Source organism: Camelus dromedarius, chromosome 11 (genome assembly GCF_036321535.1).
Source record: "Camelus dromedarius isolate mCamDro1 chromosome 11, mCamDro1.pat, whole genome shotgun sequence".
NCBI classification, from domain to species: Eukaryota; Metazoa; Chordata; class Mammalia; order Artiodactyla; family Camelidae; genus Camelus; species Camelus dromedarius.
The window spans coordinates 34857240-34884032 of NC_087446.1; the positions used below are offsets into that span (position 1 = coordinate 34857240).

General features: G+C 40.0%; 1 protein-coding gene across 4 annotated transcripts in view; it reads left to right on the forward strand.

Annotated features, from left to right (window-relative positions):
• Positions 1-26078, forward strand: part of SLC17A8 (solute carrier family 17 member 8) — a 45953-nt gene extending 19875 nt beyond the window's left edge. For all 4 annotated transcript variants that reach the window (XM_010989999.3, XM_064491628.1, XM_064491629.1 and 1 more), the window contains exons 3-12: positions 3644-3762; positions 5566-5680; positions 7090-7177; positions 11046-11132; positions 11494-11633; positions 11766-11915; positions 12886-13018; positions 18233-18343; positions 22739-22866; positions 24267-26078. In XM_010989999.3, coding sequence (XP_010988301.2) covers positions 3644-3762; positions 5566-5680; positions 7090-7177; positions 11046-11132; positions 11494-11633; positions 11766-11915; positions 12886-13018; positions 18233-18343; positions 22739-22866; positions 24267-24611 — 1416 coding nt within the window. In that variant the 3' untranslated portion in view covers positions 24612-26078. The remainder of the gene's footprint in view (positions 1-3643; positions 3763-5565; positions 5681-7089; positions 7178-11045; positions 11133-11493; positions 11634-11765; positions 11916-12885; positions 13019-18232; positions 18344-22738; positions 22867-24266) is intronic.
• Positions 26079-26793: the final 715 nt, after the last annotated feature.

The following is a 26793-nucleotide window of genomic DNA, read 5'->3' on the forward strand; positions in this document are numbered from 1 at the left end:
TGCTGAGATAGTTTGAAGTCCTCATTTTCAACAGAGGGAGAGAAGTAAGCAATATGAACAGGTAGGTTCTGCAAACAAGCAGCATATATTCTACTAGTGGTATAAAGGGAAGTTTCAGTTGATGTGTGAGTCATCACTTTAAATTTAATAATTATGAATTTTTAAACACGTGAATTACTTAGAACAGTGTCTGGCATGTGGCAAGCAATAAATGACTGAAGTCTGAGAAGCTTTGAGATTAGTTCTCATTACCCTCAGGAAAAGTCCAAACTCCTTCTCATGAATCAGGAGCCCTGTATGGTTAAGAAGAATTGTCTTTGGAATTGACCAGAGCTGGTTTCAGGCTTGGCTCTGTTGTTTATTAGCTCTGAGACCTTGAGCAAGTTGCCCTTGTGTCCTGGTCAGGGATTGCTGGTGGCCAAGAGTAGAAATGCAGGGAAGCCAGAGCAAGTTAAAAAGAAATTACTGTGGGGTTGTAGGGAGCTCATAAAAGTGAAGGACCGAATGCAATCTGCTTTGTATGTTTGTGGAGTCTGTGTCCTGGACAGGGGGGGACCCAGCCAGAGGTGGGATGGAAATCCAGGCTGTACTCCATCATGGCGAGCGAAGGAGCCAGGAAGGGCAGAGTGGAGCTGGTCCTCACGGGAACTAGGAAGTCCTTAGCTGAGGTCTCCAGCTTGCTTGCTGGGCATGGTTTTCTTGCATCTGCTCCCCTGAGTCTACTCCATTCTCCCAGGTCTCTCCAGGGACTGTTTCTTGTGTGTTTTTGTTTGTGTTTTTGCCCCTTTTTCGTGGCTTCTCACTACCCTCCAGAGCTGAAGTTCCTTGATCCTTTGCCTTGCTGGGGAGCTGACTTCCTTGGCCCTTACTCCAGTGGGACTTGTTTCAGTTCCAGTGTTCAGTGCTGCCTGACTAGAATCTTTGGGTTCAGACTGGAGAGAGAGAGAGAGGCTGGTGGGCTGAGTCCGGCCGGCACCTTGGCCCTCTCTATCCCAGTGTCTGCTTAGCAGAGGAGAGGCCCATGGCGCCAAGGGGAGTGGGGAGAATTATCTTAGAAAATATGTGAGCAGGGAGACAGGAGCTGGAATTTCTAGCAGTTCTCTGCTAACATTCATTGCCCTTCTTGTGAAATGGGAATGAAAGTCCTGCTTGCAGATCAAGTGAGATAATTTGGTACTAATACACTAAATACCTCTATTAGTTTCTGAAGCCTGCTGTAACAAAAATTACCACCAACATGGTGGCTTAAAACATCAGCGACTTAGACTCACAGTTCTGGAGACCTGAAGTCCAAAATCGAGGACACCTAGCAAGGCCACACTCCCTCCAAAGGCTTTAGGGGAGAAATCTTCCTCGCCTTTTCCAGCTTCTGGTGGCTCCATGCATTCCGTGGCTGTGGCAGCAGAAATCCAATTTCTTCCTCTGTCTTCATGTAGCCTCCTCCTCTCTGTGCATCTTCTCCTCTTATGTCTCAAATCTCGCCCTGCCTTTCTCTTATAAGAGGCTTGTCATTGGATTTAGGGCCCAGCTGGATAATCCAGGATAGCTCTTCTCAAGATCCTTGACTTTATCACATCAGCAAAAACCTTTTTCTAAATAAGGCAGCAGTCATACTTTCTGGGGATTTTGTTTGTGTATCTTTTGGGGGCCATTTTTTCAGCTAATACAGTACCTGACACAGTGCTTGGCTTATAGTGGTGGTTCATGAACGCACAGGTGGGTCACTATGATTCTAACGGGGCTCAAGTGATAATGAAAGTCAGTTCTTGGCAGGCGCAAGTGTTCTTCATGTATCATTTCCCAAAAGGACAGAAGCACCGTCCCCTCTAGGTGTTGTAAAGATTAGAGGAGGAAATATATGGAAAGTGCCTTAAAATGGATCCTCTTCTGCTCTCCATCTCTCCAACTCTGAGTAAACACCAAGGTCCTTATGATGCCTTAAAGAGCCCTTCATCATTTGAACCTCTCTTAATGCCTTTGTCCTCTCCCTCACACATTACCCTTCAACTGTACTGACATCCTGCTGTTCCTCAAAGATACATCCTTACCTCAGGGCCTCTGCACTTGCTATTTCTCTGCCTGGAAAGCTTTCTTTTCAAATAATGAATGGCATGACTTACTCCCTTCCTTCCTTCAGAACTTTACTCAAAAATTACCTCCTCAGTGAAGCCTTTCCTGGCTACTTTATCTGAAATTTCACCCTACTTCACCCCTACTAAACACTTCCTGCCCCTTCCCTACTTAATTTTTTTCCTCATCACTGATCGCCATCTAACACGGTATGTACTTGGTTACTTTTTGACATCCCCACTGGCATCTTTGTGGAGACTGTAATTACTGCTCACTGCCTGGAACAATGTGTTGCACACAGTAGCATGAAATAAAAATTTGGTGATCTGTTTTGAATTAGTGATTGTTAGTTCCATTTCACTGTTGAGCTTCAACTTCCTAATCTGAAAAATGGGAACCATAGTACAGAGCGCAGTTCACTGTTACCTGGATTGTGATCTCCTAGAAGGCAAAGACATTTCTTGTTTGAGTCTGTATTTATACTGGCACAGAGGAGGCATCACGTGCATGTTGAATAAATGAGCAAATAAATACATAACAATTTGTAATGGGAAAATAAACTGTGATTAAAGTTTATAAGATGCAGTATGTTAACAAGTAAGTATCCTTACTTCATAATGGAAACACCTTGGGTTTTGATATCAGTGCTTTACAAAGCCATTCATTTATTCATTCATTTGGCAAATCTTTACCTGCACCTTCTCTGTTCCAGGCATTTGTTTTAGGTACTGAGGCTATAAAGTCAAAAGGACATGGCTGCCACCTTAGAGTTATTGCTACCCAGTGTGGGAAATGGGCACACAGAGGTCTGTGGGACAAGTGCAGGGAAAAGTCACCATTTCATTTCAGGGCAGTTGGCGAGCTTCTCAGAGGAAAGGACATTTGTAAGGAGTCCGAAAAGGATGAGTTTCCTTGCCTGGGGAAGAACAGGAGGGAAGGCACTCCAGCCCCCGGGAATCACGTTTTCCATGGCCTAAGGGCATTTTGCTGCCATTGTTATCATCATAACAACAATGGCTGCTCCTGTTTACAGAGTCTACACAATGTTCCAGGCACTATCCTAATGTGTTAAATGCAAAATCTCTAAGCAGAGGAATAACCTACTGGAAATAGTCATGCTGTTTGCCCCCAGGCGTCCTATGGGTAGGTAGAATAGGTTTTATCATCCTCATTAAGAAATGACAGGCTTAAGGCTCTCATTCCCTTCCTGCTCTCACTAAACTGGTGTCTGAATAAACTAGTAAATAACCTAGTAATCCTAGAATTTATTTTTTGTTTTTTTCACAAATTGTTTTATTTTCTTCCTAACACTAATCATCATTTGAGAGATATATATATATATATATATAATTTGTACATAATCTCTCCTTTCTCTTACTAGAAGGTGAATTCAGTGACAGCAGGGACTTTGTTGTGTCATATATCCCCAGCACACAAGAGGTGCTCTATAAATACGCGTTGAGTAAAGGAGAGAAAGAAAGACCTTGTGGGGTTATTATGCAGGCTCATAGGTGAACAGTGGCGGTCAATTGCTTTCTTACAAACACAACTTTATCTGATTTCTCATTTTCAGACAGCACAATTTGACTGGGATCCAGAGACGGTGGGCCTTATCCATGGATCCTTTTTCTGGGGTTATATTGTGACACAAATTCCAGGTGGTTTCTTTTCAAATAAGTTTGCTGCTAACAGGTAAGAGAAATTGATAGAACATGAGTGCTGCACAGATCATAACATGACCTTGTACTTTTATAAAATCTGCATAATTGGCTCTCTGTGCAGGGGTACAGAATGAAACATAGAAGCCATTCCTAAACATGTGATTTCATTGGTCTTATATGATCCTGTTCTTAAGAGTCTCTTTTATTTACTTTTTTGTCTAGTCTCATTTATCTTGCCTTTTTTTAAAGTGATTGTGTAGTAAAAAGATCAGTTGGCTCTGAGTCAAGGAGAAACTGTTCCTGGGCCCTAAGTAACTCACTTGGGGACCTCCACTGAGCTACTTCCTTTTTTTCTATGGGCCTCATCTGTGAAATGAAGCATGGATTAGACTGTTTGAGTGTGCTCTGACCAGTGACATTCTGTCATCCTGTGTGCTATGTTAATATCATCCTAAACCATGCAGGTTTTGTCCTATGAGTAGTAAGGGCTTGCCTCTACATTGCTAGAGACTATCTTTAATTCCTTTGAGATTTTCTAGTAGGTGCTGGAGCAATTAAAAGTGTCCAAGACAAAATGAGCTGCCTCAAGGAGCAGTGAGTTCTCTGTCACTAGAGGTATTCAAGCAGAAGGGGATGGCCACTTGGGGGAGATGTAGGGTGTATATGTACCGGACAAGGAGTGTACTAACTAATTCCAGGTCTCTTCTAATTGTAATTGACTTTATATGTATGGATTTTGTAAAGTGTATATTTTATATAGCAGGGTTTTTCAAACTCTAAAACACAACTCATTAGATGGCAATAAAATCAATATAGTGATTTACCGATGAGCATTTTCTAAAACAAAGAGAAAGAGAGAAACAGAAGAAAAGATAATCACATAGAATAAGATAGAATAGAACATACCTTAGCTCATTGCACACATAAGTATACTGTTTTTTGAAACTTGTTTTGGTTCCATTTGTGTATATAAGTATGTGTTGGGTTGCAACATAAAATATATTTTGTTTTATGGGTCAAGGACCAAGAAGTGTGAAAGTTACCTCCATGAGATTTAAACAAGTACAAGCACAACTCATATTTACTTATTTTTTGTCTAATTTGTGTCCTTTATTTATTGTCACTTACCTGTTGTATTCTTTTTAAAAAGTGATAAAATATTGGTTTTTATGGTCTCTGGAGTTACTGCTTACACTTCTGCCCTAAAAAGAAATAACACATAGTATAATGTTCCAGCATGTGAGAAGGGCTGAAGCATCATTACCATGTGTGAGAAAGGAAGAAAATGCTGCCTGCTCTTTTCCCCCAGGACACTCCTGTCCAGGCAGGGAGAAGGCACGTGGCACTGTAGGCACAGCTGGGGGCTAAGACAGGCACACAGCCTGTCTTGTGCTTGGCTGGTCCCAGGACACAGCATGCTTCTCAAATAGTCAGTATCCCCAGCTGGTAAAGGGAGAATAGAAGTGGGAAGCAAGAGACACAACTCGAGTGTATAGACATCACAAGGTAATGGTCAGACTGGAATAGCTGGGTGGGACCCCGAAGGATGGTGGGTCTCTAGCAAGCTCACCTCATGCAATTAATCTCCAGCTTCAGGGTCTCATCCAGGCAGGACATCCCTGTACTGCCAAAAACCTTCCTACAGTTGGTCCAGGGACTGGAGCTGAGGAATCAAAGCAGCTCAACAATCTAGCTTGGAACATACCAGACCTTAACACAACATCTATTTCTCTTTCTGTTAATTTCCATAGTGATCTTCCATGAACTGATGTTTAACTAAGGTGACACATCTATCAGCAGCCTGTCCAGTAACACAGTATTTTGGTTCCTTCAGGGTCTTCGGAGCCGCCATCTTCTTAACATCAACCTTGAACATGTTCATTCCTTCTGCAGCCAGAGTGCATTATGGCTGTGTCATGTGTGTCAGAATTTTGCAAGGTCTAGTAGAGGTAGGAGATTCTTTTCTTAATAGATTTGATATTGCTAGAGACAGCATGGTCTTTTAGAAATTTCAGCTTTTGAAGAAAACCCCCTTTACTCAGTTTTCGTGTCTTCCACCTTGTCCTGCTAAGCACCTCCCCCTACTTATGATTACAATTATGAATACTTTGATTAAAATGCCTTGTGTGATTTCAAACTTAAACACAATAAAGGACTATTGCATAGAGTACAGAATTTCAGATGAGTCAAGAGTGATCTTAGAGATAATCTGATCCAACCCCTTTCATTTAATAAATTTTGAAACTGAAGCCCAAAAACTACAGTTCACATAGTAAGGGCTCTTTCCACTAAAACAATTTACATGGATTTATTAATAAATATGTAAATTTCCAAGGGTATAATCTTACATAGAGGCTTAACTTGAGGAAAGCAGTCGTCTGATATAGAGTTAGAAGGTAAATTTTTTGAACTTTGCTGACCATAGAGTTTCAGTTGCAGCTACTCAACTCTGCTGTTTTAGGACAAAAGCAGCCAGGAAGGATATGCATATATACAGGCCTGGCTACATTCCATTAAAACGTTAAGGGAGCTGAAATGTGAATTTCACATGATTTCTACATGCCATGAAATACTCTACTTCTTTCCATTTTTTCCTCACCAGTTAGAAATGTAGAAACTGTTATTTGCTCGAGGGTTGTACAAAAACAGATGGTGGGTCAAATCAGGCCCCAGTGTGCCAACACATGATGCAGAGAAAACTCAGTCATTTCTACGTTTGTCACTTTTGTCATATCCATGTACGATTTGTACTATTATTAATATATGGTTTCCCTAGATCAATTCACTTACATACACACACACACACACAAAACAGAAAAAAAACCTCACCATAAGCCACAATATCTTTGAAATCATGGGTTTGATGTGCTAGTGATAGTTTTTTCTAGAGCATATTAGAATAGACACTTAACAATTAAATTTAAAATATAGGTTGTTGTAGCACCTCATATCCAACTCTAGTCCCACTAGAGGGACCTGTACCACACTTTGGAAAACACTGATATGGTAGCAAGAACAAATTGTTAGCAGCCTTAAAGACTAGAGTCTAATCACTGAATGGCTCTGAGCCTCAGGTTCTGTACCTTGAAATGAGGGGATGGACCAGGTGATTGTGGAAGTCAATTCCCACACTGAAATTCTATCATAATATAAAATATAAAGATTGCCTTCCCCATTCCCCATTTGAACTAGAATTTGAATTTCAGAATTTGTACTACAAGTGAAGATGGCACACACGTCATTTAATATCTATGAACTAGGCTTTTATATTGTAGTGTTAAAGAAGCAGAATCCTTATTTTAAACACAAAGAGAAACTGGAGTCAAGTCAAATAATCTATTTTCAATGGTTTTGCCAGGGTGTGACCTATCCAGCTTGCCATGGGATGTGGAGTAAGTGGGCGCCACCTTTGGAGAGAAGCCGACTGGCCACCACCTCTTTTTGTGGTAAGTGTATTAGAATCATAGTAAGTTTCATTTAGGACTGCTTTTGACTTCAAGTGAAGACCGTACTAAATAGAGTCTATTTTTTTTTCACATAACAGAAGTCCAGAGATGAGTGGTTGCTAGTGTTGGTCCTGCTGCTCTGTGATCTGTCCAGGGCCTGTGCATGTTCTGACTTTCTAGTCCACTGTTCTCAAAGTGATAACTTCTTACTCTCATGCTTGCTCCTCATGTTCACAGAATGGCTGCCACAGCTCCAGGCATTAAGTCCACATTAAAGGCAGGAAGAAGTGAGGGTGGGTGTTCTAACCACATTAGTTTCTTTTGTTAGGAAAGCAAAAGCTTTCCCAAACCCATTTCTTTTCTATTTCCTTGGTCCTAATTGTGTCATATATACTATACTAACTGCAAAGGACGCTTGGAAAGCAAGTGCCTAGCCTTTCTAACATCTTTAATAGAGAAAGGTAAGAAAGAAGGGGTTGGAATTGGTTGTAAGTTTCGCTAAGAGATGATATTTTCCAACGTCAAAAGTAGAAGGGACCATTAAGACCCCCACTCCACTTCTTACAAATGAAGAAACTAAAACTAAAGTTTGAAGTTTAGTTTCATTGAACTGAAACAAAAATCCATTGACTTTCCCAGGGTCACATAGCTCCTAAGTCATGGAACTGGAGCCAGACCACCTGATTCTCAATTCAGCACTTTCCTCACTACACACTACAATGTGTACATTGTCATGGAGGCCTTTTAATTAATTACCTTCCAGATAAAAATGAAGTGGACACCATCCATCTTACCTGGAAGAAAATTAGTGGCCCTTAAGTAGTGATTGGACTCAGTTCTTGGGTCTCTAAACTTCACCTTGCTAAGGTTGCCTCACTCTAAGCCACGCTGTTGGGACTGTCCCTGCTGTATATCTCTGAGAGTGATCAGTGTTTGGTAGGGCCTACCTGGGTGCTGATCAACAGCTGCGCGAAGATAGCACACGCTGCCACCACCAACACGAGTGTGAATATATTTTCAATTTTTTTTTTTTTTAATGAAGAAAGGGACCTAGGAAGACAAAAGTGCTTTAGGTAACAAAAGGCACAATGGGGCCCACATAGAATTAGGATCAGAATTTAGGTCTGGTTTTTCAAGCTAGCATGCTTTTCCTAACACAAGCTAATCTGTATTTCTTAGCCAAAGAGGAGGTTTTCTTTCTCTGAATACTTTTATTTATTTCTCCCTTTCGCTCTCTTTTTACATCCTTAAGTAATAACAACAACAATAACAAAGCATCCTTGGGGATTTGATGTGAAATATTCACCCACATGCCTATTTTGTGCCTAGTTTGGAACTGCAGGCACAGCTGAGATGTCTTTACATCTTTAGTCTCTCTTGTCCTTAGAAACCATTTCTGTCCTCTCATTTGCAGTTCAAGATCATCTCTGCCTCCACTACTGATCTCATACCAACTCTAGAAGAATATAAGATTCTGTTTCAGCCGACCTTGTGAATTGTCAACTCTTTGACCTTATTTTCTTTGGATGATTTATTTTATAAGGGCTTTCATTTTGATTTGCCAGCAGAACAAGAACAACTAGCAGCCACTCCCCATTCTTAGTGTTTTTATAGCCTTAAAAGGGCTGATTTGAGAAATAGTTTGACTCTCAAGGAAAGTTACCCGATCAAGGTCATAGTCTTTATTACACTTCCAAGCTAAGGTGTGGCCTTGGTTTCAAAGAACAGTCAAGTGAAAATGTCATTAGACGGAAACCCAGGCCTGGACTAATTGGTTCTTACACTTAAAAAATATTAGAGTTGGTAGGGACTTTAGGAAATATCTAGTCACACCCATTGTTTTATAGTGGAGGAAACTGAGGCTCTGGGAGGAAAAAAAGACATAAATTCTCACGGCTAGTGAGGATAGAGCTGGGGACCCTCCTACCTCCAATTCAGCTACTGCCCCCCTTCCACACCATTCAACACACATTGGAGGGCCTCCTCTGTCCCCCGTGGTGAACATAACAGAGGGTCCAGGTGCGGTCAGCTCCGCAGGGCAGTGTGGTGGCGAGCCCTACTGGGATATGCTCAGGGGCTGTGGGTGTGACAGGAGATTACATTTAGCGTGTCTGGAAGGATGAGGAAGAGTTCTCCTAGTAGACAGGGAGGAAGGACAGTTTCAAGTTGTAAAATTTCAAGTTATTGGGCATTTTTTAGTGGAGGAGGTAGGACTGAATTATTAAAGAGTTAAGGATAAAGGCTTTGGATTCCTACCAGCTTGGGTTCCTGTGACTCATACCTGTGTGACCTCAGGCAATTTACTTCCTCTTTCCCATCCTTGGTTTCCCCCTTATAAAATGGGAATGATACTGGTACCAACATCATCAGATTGAAAAGAGGGTTGCATAGAATCGCGAGTCCAGAATACTCAGCACAGTACTGGGCACACAGAAAGCACCCAGGGCTTCTTAGCTGTTGATGGTTGTCCCCTGACCCTCCCTGCACTGGACATTTCTTTGCTTTATGTAAACTGGAGCCCCCATCTTTCACTCCCAGGGTGTTTGGTCCAGGAGAGAAGACCACGTTCTCCACACCCACAGAGGAATCAAGCCTGCAGCTCTTCTTTCTAAATGCTATGTCCCAGAATGCTTGCCTTATTGGTTTGAGGAAGTCTGAGGTTAAAAAAAAAGTGCTCTGTCATTCTGTACATGACAGTAGCAGTAATAGTTGGTGTTTGTGCAGCACTAATTATAGCTTACAACATGTCTTCACGTACATGGTTTGTTTGATCCTCAAAACAACCCTGTGAAATACAGCTATCACTCCTATCTTCTATCTGAGGGAAGTGATCTGGAGAGACTGAGAGACTTCCTCAGGTGTCATCACGTTCAGATTTGGGATTCCAAGTTGGGCCTTTCATAGCCAGTCAGGCCCCAGTTGGAAAGCCAGGATTTAATCTCTTTGTCTGGAAGATCCCCAAGCTCCCGTTTGCTGAAGGTCTTCTTGGCATTGGATTCCAGGATACAGAATTTCCTTTTGCTGCTCCTTTTTTCTGAAGCAAGAGTTGTTTCATTTCTACCCAGGGGGAATTTCAGAAAGTAATTTTTTTGGCTCAGTTAATATTTATTGGGAGTTCACAGGGCTGTGTTTCCCTAGCAGATATCATGGAGCTGCAGGAGATAGTGGGGGCAAGGTCACTGCTTCTAGTCCTCATTATCTTGTCTAGACATGATAAACATCCACACATAGGTAAGTATTTACGAAGATAGGGATTTACAAAGTAAGGAATGACCTAAAAAATGTTCACATTCAGGAGGTGGATGGAGACAGCTGCTATCCTGATCATGCTGCCATCCTGAATTTAACTGTTTCCTGATATTTTTTAAATCGAGACTCTTTAATGCATGATCCTTTAATAGTTTGAAGTCCCTCATTAAAAGACCTAGGTGAATTATATCTCAATAAAACTGGAAGAAAAAAATCTTTTAAAGATACAGAAAGACCTAGGAGATAATCCTTCCGAACTGTGAGCTCTGAGAAGCAGGTCCACATGTCCCTTCACTTTCTGTCTTCAGCATCCAATATTGTGCTTCGTTGAACTTTTCAAAGTTCTCTTAGATTTTTCTCATCTTTTCTTTCCATTCTCTCATGCTATTCCAAATGGTGGTGGCTCGGCCATCTTTGTCTAATCCCTCCATGGTATTGGGATGAAGTTACAGGATATTCGGGTGACCTTTCTCTCTGGAAGTCCTGTTTTAAGGCACAGTGGGAGTTTTTGACTCTGACTCGAGCTCAGTTTGATCATCCTCAGCTCGACCACGTGAACTCTAACTGGGAGGGCTTGCATGACGACTGAGAAGTTTCCCTCAACCTTGTCTTATTCTAGGTTCGTATGCAGGGGCCGTGATCGCCATGCCGCTGGCCGGGGTGTTGGTACAGTACATTGGATGGGCCTCTGTCTTTTATATTTATGGTGAGTGATTTGATTTCATGAGTTCCCCTGGGTGACTCGAAGAGAAGGTATTTTACTGCATAAAGGGATTGCCTAGGAGTTTATTGTAGGAAAAGCGAGATTATTAAGGCAAGTTTTTCATATAAATGAAATACTTGTCTAACTATGATTCATTTAATGTTTATATTAAAGTTGAATGTCTGAATGAGCAGAACAGTATCTTTCTTTAAATACCAGTTAATAACAACAACAATAGGAAAATCAACCAAATACTTTCTTGTAGCTGAACATAGTGCCGTTTGAGAATACTTTGAAATTTGAAAAATTTAGAGATGGAAGAAAATGAGATCCTATCATCAAGCCTTTTGTTTTTTAACTGCAGGTATGTTTGGGGTTATTTGGTACATGTTTTGGCTGTTGCAGGCCTATGAGTGCCCAGCGGCTCATCCAACAATATCCTGTGAGGAGAGGACCTATATAGAAACAAGTATAGGAGAAGGAGCCAACTTGGCTAGCCTCAGTGTAAGTAGACACGGATAGATGAAGACTTGCCTCTTTTCTATGAATATTTCTCTCAGTGATTATGTTCTCCTTTCAAGAAAAATGATATGTCAGTATATTCACTGAAAATCTCATGGTATTTTTACTCTCCAGAAATTTAATACACCATGGAGAAGATTTTTCACATCGTTGCCAGTTTATGCAATCATTGTGGCAAATTTTTGCAGAAGCTGGACCTTTTATTTGCTGTTAATAAGTCAACCTGCTTATTTTGAAGAGGTGTTTGGGTTTGCAATAAGTAAGGTAAACACACAGAGGCTTCAAATGTTCTTGAACTTTAAATCTCCTGCTTCTACTGAGGAAATCTTTGCATGATAAAATAATGAAATTACTGATCATAATTCATAACACCTATTCTGTGACACCTAATACACTGGAGCCCAGACAAGTTATACATTCTCTGCACAATATATGTAGCTATTTAATTTCTTCTTAGTAAGGATCAGAACTGTATTAAGCTGTTTTTAAAGATTTATGTTCTACCCCATCTCAAAAGTGTTTTTGAAACTGATTCAAGGACAGCATAGTAGGCAAGGATCAAAAGATTTAAGAGTGAGAGGTTTTTTCTTCCTATAAATTATTCAGAGGGGAACAGTAAGAACTTTAAAGCTCATTTTGCAGGTCACTCCTCTGTCCATAATGATGATTATAGCAGTAATGACCAGTGCTTTGTATGATTTGGAAAGAACCTTTTTCAGTGTCTCCAGGCATTACCATTAGGTGGTCTTTGTTTCAGGGAGGAAGAGTGTGGATGGCAAAATGTAAACTCTCATTGTGAAAGAATTAAGCCTCTTTCCCACTAGGGAAAGAATGGCAGCCTAGTAAAGATACATGTCTGCACAGCTGTAGGTAAAAGTGACCATGGAAGAGCCAAGTCATAGTGATGCCATCAGAGAGCTCACTCTGTGCTGAGTGTCTGACTACCATGTACCAGGCACTATGCTGGGTGCTGGGGGTTCTGTAAGGAATAAAAGTCATCCCTGCCCTCAAGGAGCTTCCAGTCTGGTGGAGGAGCCAGTTAGGTCTATCCTTAAAACCATTCATTCATTCACTGTTGATTTATTACAAAATTCAGGCCGATCTTGATCTCTTATAGTTAGATGATTAAACTTGGCGGTGGGGATGGTGTGGTAGAGATGGTGGGGACAGGGAATTAGGGAAATATAGCTCTCAGAAGTAGCTAAAAATAGCTGACTGTTTCTTCTCCTGCCAGGTGGGTCTCTTGTCAGCAGTCCCACACATGGTAATGACAATCATTGTGCCCATCGGAGGACAATTGGCTGATTATTTAAGGAGCAGAAAAATTTTGACCACAACCGCTGTCAGAAAAATCATGAACTGTGGAGGTACTGTGGAATTTCATGGGTGGCTCAAGCAGCTTTTGCAGAATGAGATGAAGCTGAACTGCAGACCATATTTTGGAGATTATGTCTAATCCCTGGGAAGGCTCCTACAAGCCCCTCAGCCCCTCCCCCAGCAGATACCTGAGTGTCCATCACACCCCTGCCTAGTGGTCATCCAGCCTGGACCTGCGCATCCTGAGATGTGACAACTTAGTTGATACATCAGTGCACACTGGCAGCTGCAGAAACCCTTCTTTCATCCGCTCTTAAGCCGAAGCAGCACAATTTCCTGTCACATACCTGTTTATTTATCTTTTCCATACATCCTTCCACATTCATAATCCTTTACTTTTATAGTTATTCCTTTATCTCCTTCTTCCCTTTCTACATGTACACACGTTTTGGTAAGAAACATAAGTATTTTTTCTGAATAGTCTTTTTCCCACCCCACATATGCTTGTGTATGGGGTGTGTACACACGCACACACACACACACACACACACACACACACACACACACACTCCATCCTCTTTCTTGTTTTATTAAGTTTCTGTTTGATGTTTTGATTTTGCAAAGACAAAATGGAAGTTGGGTGATTTTCCAAAAGCGGTAGGTAAAAGTAATCATGAACCCCTACAATGCTTACGACTGCTCACCTTTTTAAAACCCTACACTGTCTCCTTATCTCTTTTGTTTGACTTTTAAAACGGGCATTTATTGAATGCTTTCTGTGCCTGATACTAAGTTCTTTACACGTATTATTTTATTTAATCCTCATAACTACGTAACTGTGGAGCAAATCCTATTATTAAACCCAAGTTACAGTGATGAAACTGGGGTAAAGTGACTTGCTCAAGTGGCATATCCTGTGCAAGACCCCAGGTTTCTGTCTGAGCTCAGGGCGGATGCTTACAGTCACTGTGGCAAAAGGGACTGGGGGTCAGGGTGGCAGGTGAGAGGCAGAGGACAGCGTCACCTGTGGGCTGAAGGTCATAACTGGGATCCTAAGTTTAGAAGTGGGAATGGGGGCACTGTGACTCTAGATTAGATGGGCCAGGGCCCTTTAGAAGTGAAGGTCATATGGAGGAACACAAGAGCAGCATGATCTGATCCCACAGCATCTCAGGAGTGAAATCTGATCAGAGAGACTGGGAATAATCTGTCAGCATCTGGTCTCCCAGCAGTTTGATTGCTGGTCCCAAGCAAGGATCTGGGGACCTACGCTTGTCTTGAATTTTTCTGTAGGAAACTGAGGGTTGGCGGGTGTGGGCTTGCTCTCTGATGGGCTTCTGGAGCACTGCATTCAGGATCTTCCCTAAAGTAGCTGAGGGAGGCAGAATAACAGCCCCCTCAAAAATGTCTGTCTCCTAATTCCCAGAATTTATTAATGTATTTCCTTCCCTACACAGCAGAAGGAACTTAGCACATGTGATTCGATTAAAGATCTTGAGATGGAGAGGTTGTTTTGGGTTATCTGTGTGTGCTTAATATAATTACAACAGGCCTTGTAGAGGAGGCAGGAGGGTCAGAGTCAGAGATGGAGAGGTGACAGCAGAGGAAAAGGTCAAAGTGATGCAGCCACAAGCCAAGGAATGCAAGCAGACTCTAGAAGCTCAAAAAGCAAGAAAAGAGTTTCCCCAGAGCCTCCAAAAGAAATGAGGCTCTGCTGACACCCAGATTTTAGCTCTGTAGACTTCTGACCTCTAGCACTGTACAATAATAAATTTGATTGTTTTAAGTCACTAAGTTTGTGGTAATTTGTTATTACCACAGAAACTTATATAGTAGCCAAAGTACCACTCCTCTAATTATCAGATTCTGCTCCAGCTGAATAGCTCTCCGTACCAGGCCCTGAGTATATCTTTCTGTCTCTGACTTTGCTAACTCTCTTTCCCTTTACTGTGAGTTCTGCTCACCATCACCTTTCACCACAGTCCTGCCCACACATCCTACTGCATCAGCTCAAGTCTTTTTTTCTGTGTTTTGTTAAGGCTACATCAACCTCCAGTGATTGCTCCTTCCTATCCATACACTTGGTTGGCAACTTATCATCTACTTCCTTTTTACAGCTCTTGCTGGAAAGTGTTTCAGACGGTGGGAATCTCATGTGCAATGGCCCTGAGGTGGGCATGAGTGTGGTGTGTTAGAGAACAGAAGGAAGTAAGTTCGGGATGGTTGGAGCTTAGTGAGTGAGATGGACAGACAGGATCAGAATACACAGCTGGGGCCAGATCATGGGAGGCCTTATAGACAGATATATGCAGAGCTTGGATTTTATTTGAAATGAACTGGGGAGCAAATCAAAGGTTTAAAGGAGGAAAAGGGACATGATCTGATTTATGTTTTCAAATCTAAATAGTAGAGCGTAGAACACAAGAGTAAAAGAAGGGAGATCAGATAAGAGGCTATTTCCATCATTCTGTCAAGAGAAGATGGTAGACTGAACCAAAGTCAAGTCAATGGCAGTGGAGAGAGTGGATGGATTTCTAAATTCTATGACTTACTTTCTTCTTCTTTAAATTATGGATAATAATATTTACCTCAGATAAGGGTTAAATGAGACAATGTATAAATGCACCTAGCATAGGTCCAACATATAGAAGGTTCTTGATGAGATATGTTAATGCCTTTTTATTCTCTTGTCTTCAAGACATTGACAAAACAGAAGTTTTCCAAAGGAGGCATTCAATAAATATCTGCTACTCAATCATATTTCCTATGACCAAAAATATGCAACCTCTAAACCTAGAACTTGAAAGAAAATTCTGGGTTTAAACTCTACTTGTAAAACCTCCTCTAAAAACAGATGCCTTGAAGACCCTAACTACATTTTTATAGGAATGTCTTGTTCATATTGAATTTTGCCCCAATCACCTTTGCCATTGTTTCTTCATAATTGGTAGTTTGGGTGGTGGGTGGTGGTGGTAACGCTCAAAGGTTTTTAAGTGCTAACAGAGTGCTCACTGAGAATAAATATATATTATTTTTTTTTAGAAACCAGAATGCCCCAGTCACTACCCCCATCTTAAAAAACAAAAACAAAAAAAACCTCTTTACATGTCTATTCATGTCATTTAATACTTTGATGCAATAGAACCAGTGAGATCTACATAGAGAATTTAAAACCAATGACCATGCTTGTCCCATTTTGCTTAAACACAGAGATGCTATAGAGGTAAAGACAGAGTTTTATGTCATCACTGAATAAGCCAGATTGACTTGTATACAATGAAGCACTTGCATGATTTTCTAGAGAATTTTAGTTTTTCCTATTTTCTAAGTTGAAATATAGAAGACATTTATCATCTGAGAAAGATCACACATTTCTTGGAGTCTGCCACCTCCTTCTTTTCTTTCCATAGGCAAGAGGTATTGCTGCTAGAATCATTTAAAGAAAACAGATCACCTTAAGACATGATGCTATTCTAGTTCATTCTAAATCAGGGCACATTTCCAGAGTCCTCAAAGACATCAAATCTTGTTCCTCCCTCTATATACACAGAAAGTATGACCAAAGTCTGAAAGTCTAGTCTGGCTTAATATGTTGCCTATGTGAACTTCAGGTTGTTTCAATATGAAATGAAAAATATTTCTCAGGCCTTTCCATCCTAGTTCTGTTTCTCTTCTCAGCTCCGAATAGGTTCACTTTCCAGGATCTCTTAATAACCCCTGAAATTCAAATTTTATCCTTTGGTGCCTGAAGCATACAGTCCTATCTGTAGCATTTTCACTGTAGATGGACCCATTTAGGCTCTTAAATTTTTTTTTCTTTCTTTGAAAATCTACTATTTGGCAAAGATTTTTATTTTAATAGATGAACTAATGTATCACTTGTAAATTTTCTTCTTCATGCAACGTCTTTATTCTACTTCAGTTTCAGCCATGTGCCTTGTTAAGACAGACCCCTTCTAAAACACAAATAGTATACAAAACACTAGCAATTTTTCCCTATGTATAATTTAAATTGTCAAAACAAAATTAATAACAAGGAGCAATGGTATATAGCCCATAGTTTAAAAAGCATCTCTGCACCCATAATTTCATTGATCTTTAGATGACTATCTAAAACAATTATTGCTTCTTGCCCTATTTCTATGACAGTTTTGAAGAAATGGACTCAGAAAGGTAATTAACTTACCAAGGTTTACAAAAAGTGCTTTAGCTTGTAGTTCAACTTAATTATCTTGGTTTCCTTTCTTTCCTTTGTATCAATTCATCAAGCATCATTTATCAAGTGCCCACTACATACTAGCCAGGCTCTGTGCTAGATACCAGGTACCTTCCCCAGATAATATCCCAGTTTTGTGTGGAAGGCAGAAACACAAATGGAAAATTACAAGGCAATGAAAAAGAAAGATGCCAACTTCACTGATGGGTGAGGGGCAGGGTTGTCAGGAAATCTTCCTAGAGAAAGCAATATCTAAACTGGACTTTAAAGGATAGTGAGATTTCTCCAGAAAAGAGAAGTCGTGGGAGAAGAGTATCACAGGTGAAGGAACAGCCTGTGAACATACATTGTGGGTACAAAACAGTGTTGTGATTAGGAAATAGCTGATAGAGCTGTGTGACAACAGAGGCCTTTCTGTGGGCTACAGGTGGTGAGCAGGGAGGTGAGGGTGGCAGAAGATGGAACTGGAACAGCAGGGGGGATTTACTGTACAACTCTGTACTGATCATGTGGATCTGTTGACAAGGGTTTTAAGCAAAGGGGCAACCGCTCAGATTTGTGGTGAACTTCTGAAAGGGAAGAGTTTGCCTTATGCTTTACAAGTGGTGAGGCTCTGCTTTTTGTTTCAGATACTCACTACAGCTTTCTGGTCATTTTAGGCAATAAATATTAGAGTGTTGTCATTTTCTTTTTCTGTGAGAGACCATAACTTATGCAATCAAAGGAGAATCATTGATGGTTTTAGTATTTAGAAATAGCAGGGGGAGCTACCCATGAACATCCTACGGGCATCATTGTACCATGATTGGACCATTCAGTGTTCAAGGTGCACCAGGAAAATGTTGGGAGGCTCCCAGAACACCTGAGTAATATCAGCATTGTCATATAGTCAAGAAACACCCTAATAAGATTGTAAACATTGTGCCAGAATGTATGTATGAAAAACTTGGGTCCATGAAAATGGAAAGATTCTTTATTTTATAAATTCAAGAACTTAGGTTGACTGACATGAAAATGACATTTTTCCCCCTGCTGTTTCCATTCGCAGGTTTTGGCATGGAGGCAACCTTACTCCTGGTGGTTGGCTTTTCCCATACCAAAGGGGTAGCGATCTCCTTTCTGGTGCTTGCCGTAGGATTTAGTGGTTTTGCTATTTCAGGTAAAGTGTCCTTTGGGTTTACAAATCTTTTCTATTGATCCAGCAAGATTTGGGAGAAAGGAAGGGAAAAGATACTGTAGCAACTTCCTTTGATTGCCGGGCCATTCCCAAGGATCAGAGCCACTGGCTAGAGACTTTCATTTTGTGGGGATGACTTTGTAAGATCACTGAGGACTGGGCTTTGGAGCCCAGTCAAGCTGGAGTTGTCCCTACTTTCTCCATAGTGGAAAAAGACAAAGCACAGGGGACCCCTCTGAGGCGTGGACAGAGCATGTGTCGCTGGGTGAAGTGGCACTTTCATACATCAACACCAGGTCACCCTGTGTAACAGATACTCTTGTGACGTTTTCACCCCTCACCTTCTACTGGAGAACTGCTACTATTAGCTCAAATATCAAAAGATGTAGTCATTTGATATATAGTCATAGAATTAGAAGTTTTTAAGGGTGGAAATCTTCTTTAGATTTTTGTCTACTCCATGGTTTTCATTTTCCAAACAAGGAAATACAGGTGGAGAAAGAAGTGACTTTCTGAAGAGACTAGAGCAGGAAGTAGGAATAATAATGGTGATAAGAGTTCACATTGATCATGCATGAATTCTGTACTGGGGACTGTTCAAAGCCCTCTCTGTATATTAACCTCTGTAGTTCTCACAGGTACCCTAGAGCAGAACCCAGGTAATACCATTATTTTACTTAGGAAGAACTTAAAACAAGAAAAACTGGGTACTTTTCTATCATCACACAACTGGTGGCAAAGGAAGAATTAAATTGCAATCCTGCCTGGCTCCATGCTTCTGCTCTTTCCACAATTCTGGGCTGTTTTAAAGATTAAACAGAGTGGAAACATCCCAGAACAGAAAAACATGAAACCTCTGGTCTGAACCACCCTAAAATTGGGGCTTGGTCTTATCAAAATACAGTTGACTGTTGAACAGCTTGGGGGTTGGGGTGCTGACCCTCTGCACAGTCAAAAATCTGCCTCTAACTTGGAATTGGCCCTCTGTATAAGATGTTCCTCCACATCCTCAGTTTTGCTGTATCCATGATTTTGCATCTGAAGATTCGGTCAGCCACAGATCGTGTAGTACTGTAGTATTTACTACTGAAAAAAAAACCCCACCTGTAAATGGGCCTATGCAGTTCAAACCCACTTTGTTCTAGGGTCAACTGTAAACAGGGCTCAGGAGCAGTTAAATTAGGAAAAACAAGTCTACATTAAAAGTAGCTTGCAGATTTATTTACAATAGCCAAGACATGGAAACAACCTAAATGTCCATCAACAGATGACTGGATAAAGAAGTTGTGGTATATTTATAAAATGGAATACTACTCAACCATAAAAAACAATAACAAAATGCCATTTGCAGCAACATGGATGGACCTGGAGATCGTCATTCTAAGTGAAGTAAACCAGAAAGAGAAAGAAAAATACCATGTATTATCATTTATATGTGGAATCTAAAAAGAAAAAAGAAGACACAAATGAACTTATTTATAAAACAGAAACAGACTCACAGACATTTAGAGAACAAACTTATGGTTACCAGTGGGGAAAGGGTCTGGGAAGGGATAAATTGGAAGTTTGAGATTTGCAGATACTAACTACTACATGTAAAATAGATAAACAACGAGTTTCTACTATATAGCACAGGTAACTATATTCAGTATTTTATAGTAACCTATACTGAAGGCCTTAGCCCAGTGCCAGATACATAAAAAATTATTAAGTATTCATTGTTATTGTTCAATTTTTATTCAACCTAGTCCAGTGCTTCCCCAAATATAATGTGCATTCAAATCACCTTAGGATCTTGCAAAATGCAGATTCTGATTTAGCAGGTTCAGAGTGGGGCCTGAGGTTCTGCATTTCTCACAAGCTCCCCAGTGATGTCAGTGCTGCTGTTTAATGGTCCACCCTTTGAGTAGCAAGGTTAGAGCAGTCAGGACTCGTCTCCAGGAGGATGGTAGGGAACACCTTCCTTTGACAGCTCTGTGATGTAAAAGAGATTCATATCCTGTCCCCAGAGACACTGAAATATTCAGGCTCATATTGTCCCCATATTGCCAATTAAGCCACAGTCTGAAGGAGAGAACCCCAATAGCCCAAATCACAGCAGCTGCCTTTTTTTTCCCTAGCATTTACTCCATGCTAGCCGCTTTTTAGATATGATCTCATTTTATCCCTGTAGCAGCCTGATGAGAAGGGCATTGCTATGTTCACTTTACCAGTGAGGACACAGGTAACTCACCCAGGTATATTAAGTGGCTGAGATTGAAATAAAGGATTGTCTGACCCAACAGTGAGACTATCAGAGGGAATATGGTCGTGGAGATAATGATTCCTCAGGATTTACTATCTGCCAACTTTATAGGGAGTTGATAGGGATGTCAGGGAAGACTTGCTCAATTTAGGAACGGATTATAGACAAGAGAGCCATGACAGGTGAGATTAGAAAGATAAAAGGGATGGGTGATGCCTGCTTTAGAAAATGTGCTGTGTAGAGAAGACAGACTCTTCTAAGTTCTGTGCAACCTTTTTGTGTGTGTCTACTTCAAAAAAAAAAAAATCAACTATACATATCTCAGTTTCTCAATGATTTTCCCCCAAACGCCAGGATTGTGCAGCTAGAGATGTAAATGACTTTTCTCACATTATCTTTAGCTGAACGCAGATGTCTCGGCTTTGTAACAGAGTAGAATACTTGACAATCATATTAATTGCTTCTTATCTTTAGATTCTTTTCTAATAAGGTGTTTATCACATTCAAATCAACAGTGAGATTAATTAATCTTGCAGCTGTTCTGTATTCTGATTTTCTGCCCCTTATATCCGAAAGAGAAGGTATGTTTATTCCAGGAAGGTTTTCTCAAAATTCTCTGATTAGAGATGGGGAAAAAAAAAAACCAACCAGCTAATGGGCCAGATTAGAAAAACATTTTTAAAAAAATTCTATTTTCAGGTTCTTTGCACAGAACAGAGAATTAAAAAGTAAGACAAAGGAAACAAAAATATGAATAAACAAAGACTACAACCCCCTGCTGTAATTTCAGAGCTTAAGTTGATAAATAATTAAACAATTATTTATTCAGTGCCTACTATGTGCCACCAGACCCTTTGCCAGATCAGGAAAGCTAGTGGTAAACAAGACAGATAACCACCAGAAATTGACACAACATTATAAACTGACTATACTTCAATAAAAATATATTTAAAAAATAAAATAAAATAAAAGACGGATGGGTAACCAACAAACAGTAAAGAGCATCTATGTACCCATGTAATTAACATATGTTACTTAATTCTTAGAACAATTTTATAATAATGATTATCCCAGTTTATAGATGAAGCTGAGATTCAGAAAGTTTAAATCCTTTGTCCAGGTTTGCATCTCAGCTAAGCTGCTGGAGTCGAGGTCTGTCTGACTCTAAACTGCACCCCTGGGCAATACTGGTCCCCAGTGCCTGGTGCCCCCTCTTTCATGGCCTTGTCCTTCCCCTGCCTTCCCATGTCCTCCTTCATTCCACTCATTCTTTTCTTCTGATAAAGAGATTAACAGTGAGGTGTTGGTGACATTATTTGACCACTCCCAGCAGTGTTATCTCTTGATAGAAGACCTCAAAGGGGGACGTGCTCAGCAGCAGCGGCAACAGCAGGGATAGGCTGGTATTAATAGTCCTGACAGTAGAGCTTAGCTGTTTGCCAAGAGCTCTTGCATCCATATTTCCCGAGTCTCATCTCACAGCATCTTTATGAATTAAGTAGTAACTTTACCCCCAAGTTAGAGTTGAGGAAACATTGTCCCAAAAATGACTTGTTTAAGAGGTGGGAATAAGATTCAAATCCAGACTTACAGACTCCAAAGCAAGTATGTTTGTGAAAGTGTTTTGTAAATTACAGAGGCTCTTGCCAATGTTTGTGTAAATCTTTATTATCAAAAAAGAATCCTTCCCTTTGTGCCGCGTGGCTGCTAGGGCGGGCCTTTTGGGTGTGAGCCGAGAGTGAGGAGGGAGGGTATTATGAGGCAGGGTTTGGTTGTAATCACACTATGTGTGATTGTGTGATTGTTTACTCTGAATAAATATCATCCAGGCTTTGGGCATTTCAGTACTGCCCCAAACGGCATTATTTTGGAATTTTGAACCTAAAAGGTACAGGTGCCGTAATTCTCCCCATGGAAAACCCATGGTAGCCACTGCTGATTAATAACAGCATGTTTTTTTGCTGTGCTGACACCGCCTGACAATCCTCAACCCAGCCCTTTTGGTAAAGGTATCCAGTAGTTATATGTAGTACATATAGATTGATGAGAGTTGAGGAAAGATAAGTATTTTCCAAAATGTATTTGGAATTCTGTTCTTGAGTCTGACTTTGAGGTTTTTGGCTTCACTCTAGGTTTTAATGTCAACCACCTGGACATTGCTCCCCGCTACGCCAGCATTCTCATGGGTATCTCAAACGGAGTGGGAACCCTCTCTGGAATGGTCTGTCCCCTCATTGTGGGTGCAATGACCAAGCACAAGGTAATGGTTTCCTTTGGGGCTGTGGGTTACAATCTCAGAGGACTGAAGTACTGCATAAACTCTCAAGGCTCTACCCAAGCCTGTGTAAATGTGTATGTCCTTGATTTGGCTGAGTCATTTGAACTTTTTTTTTTTAATTTATTTTTTCTTCTTCTTCTTTTTTTTTTAATTATTGTTTATTGATGGCAACAGGACTGATTAATGTTTTGTTCTGTTTCCTCAACTGAGAAATGAAAGGTGTGTGTGTGTGTATGTGTATGTGCGGAGGGGAGGTGTGAATACCATAAAGACACAAAGCTGAGAGACACAAGAGGAAACTGAGGCAATCAACTTAAGATCAATAAATTACCCAAGATTGTTTTATAATTCTCAGTAATTAAACTTTATAGCCCATCTCCATCTATTGCTTTGCTCGTTCCAGTATGAAAATATTAGTGCTATTATACTTCCTTATTATGACAAAAATAAACAAGACATTAATGACCCTTTCGAAGAACCCACGAGGGTGTGGCACTAGGCTGTTGCTGAACCTTTGTGTATTTAGACTAGGGTGGATGGTAGAGGTGGATCCCAGATCCATCCAGAGTCCAGCCACAGGCCACATGGTTTCATCTCTGTCTTTAAAACGGTTTTAGATGCTGCTTTCTGCAAATACAAAATTTTGATACTATGGAGTTTTTACCCAATTATTTTTTTTGGTTGGATTGTCTATTACAAATATGACTTCAGAAATTCTTTCAGCTTCTTGGAGAAGAAAATGTGGGATAACTTTTTTAATTTTTTTAATAGAAAAGGAAAGCGGGCTTTGGGGATTTTATAGGCAGAGGATTCATGGTTTCTGTCTCTATTCGTAGGATTGGTAACATGATTATTAAATCTCAGATGCTTTCTTCTCCTAGCTTTAAGCACAAATTACCATTATTTATTGATATAGTATATTTTCTCAGAAAATATAATGATAAATAAGCCATTGACAGTCAAGACTGCGCATTTTCATGGGTCATATTGTTATGTATCCAACAGCAAGCAAGAGGGAGACCTCTAATTAAAATGGTGGGTTCCTAAAGTGAGTTTAATTTAACTTGTTATATGAATGGAAATTCCACTTGTGTATTTAGAAGAGCTGTGAAATGGTGCCCCAAGGATTTTACATGATGTTTATTTTTTGTGAAGTATTTTTCTAAATTAAAAAATGCATATTCATTTTAGTCTTAAGTTTCATTTTGAAACACTCAGATTCCATTTGGATCCTGGGCACGCTTCTGACACATGTCTTCCCACGAAGCACAGACCGTCTTTGGGGCAACCAAGTGCTTTTGTCCCACTGGGGGCCTCCAGAACATACTGTTAATCTCTGTTTTTGGTTAACACGTTAATCCATCACGTGTTTCCTTGTTTAGACCCGCGAGGAATGGCAGAATGTGTTCCTCATAGCTGCCCTGGTGCACTACAGTGGCGTGATCTTCTATGGGGTCTTTGCTTCTGGGGAGAAACAGGAGTGGGCTGACCCCGAGAACCTCTCTGAGGAGAAGTGTGGAATCATCGATCAAGATGAATTAGCTGAGGAGACAGAACTTAACCACGAGACTTTCGCAAGTCCCAAAAAGAAGATGTCATATGGAGCCACCATCCAGAATTGTGATGTCCAGAGGAAGGAGTGGAGAGGACAGAGAGGAGTGACCCTTGATGCAGAAGAGCTGACATCCTACCAGAATGAAGAGGGAAACTTCTCAGATACATCCTAATGTTTGAGAGGCACTTCTGTCTTCTCCCCTCTTTAGAACCAGATAGTATCCATACCTATTGCCTTCTCCATAGCCAGGCTTGCCAGAGGGTCATCTACAGGGACACTGGATGTGGGGGAGCAGAGAGAGGAAATTTAATCTGTAGTAGGGAAAAGAGAAATATTATCTAGCAATGACAACTTGCTCTCAGTTGACAGAATGGATGTGGGTATTATGTATATATAGATATACATAATTTTTTTGATTGACAGTTGACTCTTCTCTCAAAGAACTAAACTTATTCAGGAAGGAATGATTAGAAGAATAAGAGAGACAATGCTTTGCTTTTCAAAGAAAAATGGAAGGAAATGGGGCTATTTGACCTGGAGGAGACAGAACAATAGCCACTACTGACTCTGAGAGCAGCCACACGGAGGGGGTTTTTCTGTTCCTAGTAGAGGCCACCACTTACAAACGCCCTGCATCGTGCCGGGTGCTTTATGACATTCTCATTTAATCTCCACACCCCTATGACATACATTTCTTATCCCCATTTTATAACTAAGGAAACGAAAGCAACAAGAGACTGACTTGCCCAAGGTCATCCTGCCAGGGACAGTGCCGAGACTGGTGGAGTCCAAAATAAGTGGCAGTTTTGGAGAAGGTGGTTTCACTTTAGGTTGAAGAAAATATTTGTAATAATTAAAACTGAAAATGGAGTGGGTTGTTGCGTAGATAATACCATATTTCGGCAGGCATGAGGGATGGAAAACATTTAGGTTGATGTGGCAGAGAACATTCAAACATTGTATAAGGGTCTGGATTCAAAGACCCTTAGGACCCTAAGAGAGCTAAAGAGTCAAATGATCCTGTGAATTCACAGTTTTTCAAATAAAAAGGGTCACAAATTTTATGAGAGTTTCAAATAGGTTTAAAAGAAAAAGGAAAAGAAAATGCTAAGCAAGATCGCAAATTCCCAGGAATCTGATGGTCAGAATGGCTGAGAAGAAGTAAATTAAATTTCAGCCCTTTGTAATATAAAGAATGTGGTTAAGTAATATCCCAAATTACTTATAAATCTTTAAGACATTTAGTAATTTAAGAAGTCAGTTCGTGCAGTTTATTACGTAAAATTATCTTGAAAGAGTCTGTTTTTTTTTAAATGTATGCCTTTAGCCATTTCTGCTGGTGATATTAGGAAGTTTGATCAAATTATACAAAGTTATAATTGAAGTATTCCTAATGACTGTATTTGGAATGATATCAGGGAAATCACAATAATAATATAGCAGTAACTGAACAGTGAAATACTAGAATGTAAACATCTGGGGCAACTAGACCCATAGTTAGTGTTGAAGAATTAATCTTTGATTGCATAAGGCAATAACATGGATACTCTCTACATATGTTTTAAAGTTTAATGCTATTTTAAAACTTATTATTGGCATGTAAAATGTTGTTAAAAATAAAATAATTTTCCTGTTATTATTTTTGAAAATTTTATTTCTACTTTCAGAAGAAAAATATAATATTGCAGAAAAATTATAGATTTACTTGTAGTTTGTTATTGTAAAGTGTTTGGCTTTTGTTTTTTTCTTACTTCTCCAGGTATACATTTCTGGTCCCTAATTGTACCAGCAGAATTGTAGTGCATTTTATAAAAAGAATAATTTTGAAAAAAAATGGCCTGATTCTCCATTAAATGATATTCTTTATGTTACTGGCATATCACTTATGTTGTTATCTTTAAATCTCTTTAATGAATGAATCCACGTAAGTTCCTTAGAACAGCTCCTGGTGTGTAGAAAGTGCTCAGTAAACATTAGTTGTCATTATCATTATCATCTTTTAACCTTTTGCGGGGCTTTTCAGTTGAAAGCATGCTATGTTATTTTTATGCGTTAGCCCCAAGATTTATTGTGAAAGTCATACTGTTTTCTAAGTAAAAAAAAAAAAAAAGAGAGAGAGAAATTTGTGGTAGCCAGTGTTTTATTTTTTCTTCTGTTAATGAAGTCAAATAAATATTTTTAAAAACTCATAACAATCTTTAAGTTAATAGGTAGATTGTGACACAGAGTTGTATTTACTCCATCATGTGAAGTCAGTATCATATGTAGAAATTCCACATTTTGATAAATCAAAGCATTTGGGGTGCCTATAACTTGCCCTTATAGTATTTTAAAAAATGGAGCCCTGGATCCTG